Source organism: Sinocyclocheilus rhinocerous, unplaced genomic scaffold (assembly GCF_001515625.1).
Source record: "Sinocyclocheilus rhinocerous isolate Xijiao unplaced genomic scaffold, SAMN03320098_v1.1 scaffold5395, whole genome shotgun sequence".
NCBI lineage: Eukaryota > Metazoa > Chordata > Actinopteri > Cypriniformes > Cyprinidae > Sinocyclocheilus > Sinocyclocheilus rhinocerous.
In genome coordinates, this window is record NW_015631741.1 from 14,604 (window position 1) to 23,330 (window position 8,727).

At 36.0% G+C, this 8,727-nt stretch overlaps 1 protein-coding gene across 1 annotated transcript; it reads right to left on the minus strand.

The window, feature by feature from the left end:
• Positions 1-7,519: 7,519 nt before the first annotated feature.
• On the minus strand, positions 7,520-8,255 carry LOC107741950 (casein kinase II subunit alpha-like). Its single transcript, XM_016554762.1, has 2 exons — positions 7,857-8,255; positions 7,520-7,771 (listed from the first exon to the last, which is right to left on the minus strand). Exons 1-2 carry the CDS (start codon positions 7,920-7,922, stop codon positions 7,520-7,522), a joined length of 318 nt encoding a protein of 105 aa, XP_016410248.1. The 5' UTR covers positions 7,923-8,255.
• Positions 8,256-8,727: the final 472 nt, after the last annotated feature.

Genomic DNA, 8,727 nt, shown 5'->3' on the forward strand with positions numbered 1-8,727 from the left:
AATTTGTTATTTTGTTTTCAGAATTGTGATTTGCTTTGCACTTCTCGGCCACCGTAGAAACATCAAACAGCAAGCGAAACAAAAGCTAGTGAAACGGCGCTACTCGTTTGAGCTGTGCAGTGCAGACCGTTTATCAGCTCGGATCAGCGCAGAGCAAACAAACTTCTCCGAGATCAGAACAGGTTTCCTCAGGAAGCAGTGTTGATTTCGCGACACTGTTACTGCACAGTGTGCGAGATCCAGTGAGAAGCACTTGAATTTGCTGCAGAATGAATAAAGGTTGCTGTGAGCTCTAGTGAGAAGCATTCAAATTCTGCACAGAAATCTGTTATAAACAGGTCAAACAGCGCTGACATATAACCAGAAGTAGTAACGCTAACTATAACCATGGTGTTGTGGAAGAAAGAGTTAATTTTCATTACATTATGCATTTCAGGGTTTGTACAACCTTTTGAGAGAGAAATTCAAGCACTTTTAAGTATTTCACACAACTATTTACAGCACTTTAAAACTCTAAAAAGCATACAATTAAAATGTTATTTTTAAAGGGATGACCAAAATATACTTTGTGGTAAACAAACACTTTTGTAAAATTAAAAAAAGGGGCATCAAATTACCACTATAACCAGTAGATGGCAGCAGAGGAACACTTATAGGCTTATTAGTCATTCATTTCTACTTTTTACTTTACATTTTGAAATTATAAAATCACTATTATAAAATTTTAAATCATCAAGAAATCAAATTTTGTCAAAGTTTTGCTCTTTTTTTGTGTATGACATAAGAAAAGTCACAAAGTTTAAAAACACAAACTTCTAAACTTCATAAAAAAAGAGGGCTCCTTTTATAATCATTGAAGTTGTCGGTCAGTTCCATATAATACTACAGAAGAATAATGGTACATTTAATAAGTGTAGAATATGTAAATTTTCTATATAAAACTTACATTTTGCACATGCTACTGTTGTTAATAAAAGTAAATGTTGTGCTTCTCAACTCAAGCTCAGTGCTTTACTGTCAAATGTGCATTACCAAGAAATAAATGAGTAATATTACTAGTAACTACACTTATTAATGCAAAACTATAATAATTTTATGATTTAATAATTTTTATTTATTTAATATGTAGTAAATATTACATTAATAAATAAAGATGGTCAAAGACAATAAAACATTCTCTGGACTGTTGCCCCACCCTATGCAATTTAATTGTAATACCAAATCTGCTTCTGGCACCACCATCTGTAGAACTGCTCTCAAAAGTTAGTCTGGAGCCCTGCTATATATGCATTGCAAATGTGGTACAATTAAAATTACTATGCAAGTACAAAAAAAAGTCAGCTGCTGAAATGTTAAAAGGATTGTACATAATAACCGTACCAAAATGTTGACCCTAAAACGGTTATAAAAACCGAACCAAATATAAATACTGAGAATGTGTTTGACATTCAAAAAATTGTACTTATACAGCAAAAGATGCAGTGACCTGTGGCTGAATGGCCTTTGGTTTTATTTAGCTGTGATTGACACACAAACAAAAGGGGAAAAAAGATAAAAGCATCACTGAACATGAGTCAAATATTGCATATTTCTGTACAAATTAAAGTGTATTCATTCTTCATGAGTGATTATTAACTAATCAGTATAAAGTGTATTCATTCTTCATGTGTGATTATTAAATAATCAGTATTTCAGGGGTTCTCAGCTCTGGCCCTCAAGGTCCACTGTCATACAAAGGGTACGTCTCAATCAGCTTTAACTTCGCTAGGTTGTGAATTAATGTATTGTGTACACAAATTCAGGCACTAAGCACAGTGGCTCACTACACACTGGTGACTATTTCCGTCCTCACTGTACAACATCACTTCTGACATTTATGCACAACAGTAAAACTGATATCTTTTTTTAATGCTATTTACAGCACATTATGATAAATACTTTGTTACATGTATGTGCAAGATTTCAGTCATAAATAAATTGGAAATGTTTACTAGATTAGACATTACCTGTCTAGTGATGTATATTTATGCTGAAATATAATTGTAATGAAGAGTCAACGGAGTGAGGATCCATTTGCAGCATTTAATAAAAGTAAACACAGTCGTACAGGCAATGGTCGATAAACAGCCACAGGGTTATCTGAGACGAGACAATGGCAGAGTAACTAGACAGGAGAGAGATCGGGGCTGGCAGCAAGCAGAGTGAACAACAGTCCAAAAAACAGGGCAAGAGAGTCAAAAGACTTGGAGAAGCGATCAATGACAGTGAGAATGGTGGTATTGCCTTTGGAGTAGGGGAGGTCAGTGATAAAATCTATGGCAATGTGGGACCAGGGTTTTTGAGGAATGGGCAGTGGTTGTAGCAAACCCGCAGGCGTCTGCTTAGAGGATTTGGAAGTGTTGCAGGTCACACAATTCTTAATGAATGCAATGATGTCAGTGTGAAGTGAGGGTCACCAAAATTTACTGGAGAGAAGTTGGATGGATGCAGTTATTCCCGGATATCTGGAGCTGGGAAGATCATGAACCTGTTGAATGACTCGGTTCCTCAAGGAAGGAGGTACAAAGGTCCCGTTGGGTGGACATTCAGCAGGTATAGCATCTGTGCCCTGCGTCTCCGCAATCTCGGACATGACATCCCACTGCACAAGTGCTACAATGAGAGTGGTAGGCAAGATGGGATCTGGTGAAATGGGTTGGTAAGCTGACTCAAATTGACGAGAGAGTGCATCTGCTTTGGTGTTTTTGGAACCTGGACGATAAGTTACTTTGAACTGAAACCGAGTGAAGAAAAGAGCCCACCTGGCCTGTCTGTGATTGATTTTTTTTTGCACTGCGGAGATATTCCAGATTGCAATGGTCAGTGAGAACTGAAAAGGGACATTTGGACCCCTCAAGCCAGTGTCACCACTCCTCAAAAGCTGCCTTCATTGCCAATAGCTCACAGTTTCCCACATCATAGTTCTGTTCTGCTTGATTTAGCTTGCGTGAGAAGTAAGCACAGGGGAAAAGTTTGGGTGGACTGCCATGACGTTGCGAAAGGACTGCCCCTACACCTGTGCTGGAGGCATCTATCTCTACCACAAACTCACGTTCAGGATCAGGGTGATGCAATATGGGTGCAGTGGAGAAACGTTCTTTGAGGTGGTGAATAGCTTTGTCAGCTGCTGGTGACCAGGATAAGCGACCTCCCCTCCTCTTAATCATTGACGTTAGAGGGGCTGCGATGGAGCTGTAGTCTCTGATGAATCGTCTCTAAAAGTTAGCTAAGCCAAGGAATATTTGCATCTCTTTGCCAGTTCAAGACAGCTTGCACTTTATGGTCATCCATCGCCACTCCCTCAGGGCTGACTACATATCCCAGGAACGTGGTAGAAGTCTGATGAAACTCACATTTCTCAGCCTTAGCGTATAACTGATGGGAGATTAAACGTTGGAGAACAGCTCGGACATGGCTAATGTGTGTCTCAAGGGAGTCAGAGTAAACAAGAATGTCGTCGATGTAAATGATGACCCATCTACTGAGCATGTCACGGAATACATCATTTATGAATGTTTGAAAGACTGAGGGCCTGTTGACAAGCCCGAACGGCATAACCCGGTACTCATAGTGCCCAGACGTGGTAGAGAAAGCCGTAATTTTTAAATATAAAATCCAAATATTTTTATTCAACCAACTAGTTAGAATACATTTGATGGAAAAACAAATGATTTGATGTTCAGAACAGAATAACTACAGTAATTTCCCATTGCTCCCTGGGGGCATTTTACTCCACTGACTATGTTTGAGAAAAAAATGGTAATTCTGAAAATATAATTATATTTTTCTTAAATAACACGTACTCTCTATCTACAGGCCTTACTGTTCTCATATCATATATAACTGTGATGTTCTACAAAACAACAAGCTTTAAAACACTTTTTTTTCTTACTGCTGAAAATTAGATAATTTACTGAAAAATCAGTTTTCTCTCCGGTACATCACCAGTGCAAGCTTCATGGTGAAAACTTCTACATCACTCTTGTCAACGTAGTCCATAGTTACAATGACAATTTATCTTGATTTTATCTTGTGTATGGTGTACATTTTAGGACATCCTCAGACCTCAGTCATTAAATGAAAAGGCGACATGCCTCAGACTAAAAGGCTTCAGTCATTGGACAAAACGGCATCGCGCCTCAGACTGACAAGCTACAGGTCTCAGGAAAAACGACGTCAGGTGTCAGGCCTCATACACTTAGGCATCAGACGAAACAGACTCAGGTGGAGTGTCGCGTTGCCCAGCCCCATGTGACGTCACACGCACGCGGTTCAGAGGAAGTGGTATGGAACGCTTGATGGATGGCAAAAGGAGGTAAGCCGCATCTGATATATTATATTTTAAGTTTTATTTAAATGTTACACTAATTAAGTTATATACAGAAGAGAGCATGCATTTCGAGAGTCTTGTGTGCACGTTTAAAAAGTTAGTTAGCCATATTGCAACTATCAAGCTTTTATGTTGGCAAACTGTAGTAAAGTTACCCTTACGAAAAATAACCATGGTTTTACTACAAAAAACCCCCCAAAAAACATGGTTGCTATAGTTAAATCATGGTATCCACAGATTAACCATGGTTTTGCTACACTACCCATAGTTTAACCATGGTATTTGTAGTAAAATTGTGGTTATACAAATGGTAATCATTACACACAAAAAAAACATGTTACTACACTTTTACTATAATAAAATCATGGTCAATTTACGTCAAGGTAAAGCGAATTCTTTCGAGCTATTAGATTGAAATCTTAGTCTAATTATAATATACCTTTATGAGTCTATCACAAGGAGTTGTTGAATTAAATGATTTTGTAAAAACAATGGTTCTGTCTTAAAACTAAATATATATGTGTTTGTTTCAGCCAATCAAGAATGGATACAGAGATAAGTATCCTGCATTTAATATGGCTTATATTATAAATGTATTGTTATATATGTTAGCTTGTAATACTATCATGTTCTGTTTGCTAAGCTACTGAATGAATGTTGAAACTTTCTACAGAATTTAAAAAAAAAAACTTAATGTTAATGTGCCTTAACTTATTTAGATGAAATGATAAAGTTGCTATTTGACAATGGCTTCAAACAAAGATAAATGTGCTCTTTTCTTGCCGCTTCTGGATACAAAATCAGGTAATCATTAAGCTTAGTTAAGTTGGTAACACTTACAATGAAGCCCATATTTATAACACATTATAAGGGTATTCTTAAGGCATTATAATGAATGCACAATGCATTATAAAAAACTTATTATATGTTGTTTCATCTCATAAATAATCATAACAACAATTATAATACATTATAAAACTTACTTATTTGTGGTTATAACTTTTATGAGTATGATTATGTATAACACGCAATAAACACCATGTTAAATCCATGTAATTTATAATGGATTATACGTCTTATATCTTGACATTATTTATTTAAGATCTGTACAGTATCTTACTATCTTATTGATATTACAATAAATATAGTTAAAATCAAATGTGCCATATTACACATTCATCTGATCAGATATCTGATCTTATGGCTTATTATCTATATTAACCCTATTTTTAAAAGATGTGGTCAAGCTTTTTTCCTCCCAAAATGTTTCTCTCTGTTATTTCTCTAGGAATGATGTGGCTCTAATAATGAGATAACTTGATGCCAGTGATCTTAGAAGATGTCCTGTGAAAAAAAGAATTGAACGTAGAAATTACTTCAGCTGTGGAACAAATTACACTTGGCATATTGATGGTAAATATTATTAAATATTAAGTGAATATTAATAAACAAATTAGTGTTACAGATGCTAAAGAACATCATAGATATCAAAAACAGAGTAAAGAGTAAAGCATTAACTAGATTTCTGACTGATGTTTTGATTAAATTAAATATATTTATTGTGATGCATATTTTATAATTTGTTGTAGGAAATGACAAATTTAAATTATTTGGAATCTGGGTACATCTTGGTATTGATGGGTATGCAACCTGTACATTTAATGAAGTTCATTGCTTTGTAATTTTACTCTCTGAAATGTAATCTAACTTATTTTATTTTTCTGTTAACATACTTGATATGGCCTTAATATAATTTTCTAGGAAAATTATTTGGCTTAAGGCTGGCACCTCTAACCGACAGCAAACCTTCATTGCAAGGTTTCATTGCAAACCTTCATTTGATGCCATTCAGGAACACAGTGGTACGTATATTTGATATCTTACAATGAACATGATAGGAGAGATCTTCTCATGTCGGTAGACAATAGTATTATTATAAAAAATATTGAGGTGAACTTTGTTTTTGTCTGTCTGTTGGAATGTATAGCACATGCTTATTGATGCTAAATTGAAGGAATTTTTGTAATAAGATTTACTTATCTAAAAAATGTGTGTTTTTAGGCCATGATGGAATCTGGCATGCTTGATTTGGACAATCCTGTACACATGTAAGTTAAAACTACTTGTCAGCCCTCATTTATCTGCTCTCATTAAATGAAAAAAAAATAACAATACATGCTAACCTACAGAAATTGCCTGCAATATACACACCTCCCCCTTCTTGAGAGAGAGAGAGCTGAACATAGAGCAAAGACTGTGGAACACTCACGATATTCGCAAGCAAAGGAATGTTCCAGGTCAATTTGGGAAACCATACCTTCTCTTTACTTCCCCACCCGAAGGTATCTGTTTCATCCAAATTAAACTGTTTCAGAAAAGCAGTAGCCAATGTGAAAAAGGAATTTGTATCTTCCTGCAGGCTTTGCTGATATGCTCTGCAAAGTAGACAACGACCTCCTGAAGTATGCAGAACAGCTTGTTTGTGGAGTAGATGAGCCTTTGTTGGTGGCAAATGAAGAATTCAGAAAAATATCAGAGGCTATTCTGCAAAATACAAACTTCCCATCATCACCAGACGGGTCTTTGGCGGCTTACCTCATGTTGGTGGATAAATTCACCACAGTCCTTCAAACAAGAGGCATTCCCATTCCATCCACATTTGCAGAGGCAAATGAAATATACCAGCTGCTGGCCAATGAGACAGGGACTTTTTAACTGCTTATCCAACTAAATAAATCCATATAAAGGGACCAAATTATTAAAAAAGTGCTACAAATGAAGATGCAAAACATGTTTAATGATGTGAACATACATTGAAACAAATAATAAAACATACCAGCAGTGTTAGACAGAGAGAGAACGGCTGTGATTATAATGTTAACATTTTACCAACATTGGTATTTGTACTAAAAACTGAAAATGACAAGAAATGTTACACTGTCCATGTGATAATCCGTAACATTTACCATTCATAACCATAACGGCTCTTTAAATCTGGCCCCTCCACTGTTTTTAGGGACAGCACCACAGAGGAAGCTTCAGGTCTTGATGCTGCATCATAGTGCAACATTGTACCAATAAACTGGTACTTGTCGCTCAGATGTTGTAAAGCTTGTGGTGGCACCTTTTTGGCCATTAGACTGCACAACTCTAGTTTTTCACTGTACATGGCACTGATTTCGTGAAAATCTCCAGGTATGTTGCTCCCAGAGACCAGATGTCAGAACTACTGGAAGCCTGTTCAAATTCAACTAGACACTCTGGGGCCATATAAAAAAAGGTTCCACCCATTGGCCCTATTCCTCCTCCAGTAAGTCTGCTTCCTTGTCGTAGTACAACCGTGTCTCTGATGTTGGCAAGGCCCCAGTCTGTCAGTACAGCCTTTTTTGAGAACTGGTCGATCTGTTTAAAGTATCAAATAGGTTTTAAATCATTAAATGTATATGTTTTTACATATACTTACTGATTAACTAGAAAAAAGTCTTACCAAAACATTGGCTGGCTTTAAATCTTGATGGATGACATTTTTTGAATGGATGTACTCAATGGCCATCGAGATGTCGAGGGCAACAAAATAACGGTCATCTCCTTCAAGCTAAAAAAATAAATAAATACAATACAAATTTGAATAACAGACTTATGAAAGAGTTTAAAAAATCGGTTTGCATGCTTTTTTTAAGTAAGCCCAACTAATTAGATTTTACAGTGTGGGCTCTCCTCATCAGGTCATCCCACAGGTTTTAAATGTTAAATTCAGAATGATGAAAAGGCATGCCATGACCTCTTTAAAAGTTGAAGACTAGGCCCACTTTGCACATATTTACAAAGGGTGACAACATTTCTGTACACTGTAAAATCTAATTAGTTGGGCTTACTTAAAAAAAGCATGCAAACCGATTGCCTTGAAAAAACTAAGTAAAGTGAAAGAGGAATAGTATGTTGTACTGACAAATGCTTAGTATAGTTTACTTACACGAGAGTTCTAGTAACTAAAAAAGAACTGTAGGGGGTACTTGATCCTTTCATTTAGGTTTACTCATGACTGTGTAGCTACTCACTGACTCCCAGAGTGCATTGCGGCATGAATAAATTATGCAGTTGCTTTGTTTTACAGTTGTTAATTTTATTTGCCAATTTTATTTGCTGTCTTGTGTCAGTAGTAGCACAACAAAAAGAGCAAATAAAATGGTTATTGTTACAATTAATGAAAATAAATGAAATTGAATTGTTACCATTGTTGTGATTCACGTGCTGAATGTTTAAGTCTGTGTATGACTTTAGCATATTACCACACACTACTTAAGGATTATATAAACCCAATTAAAAGCATCTCAAGGTATTTATGAAAAATCAAGTTC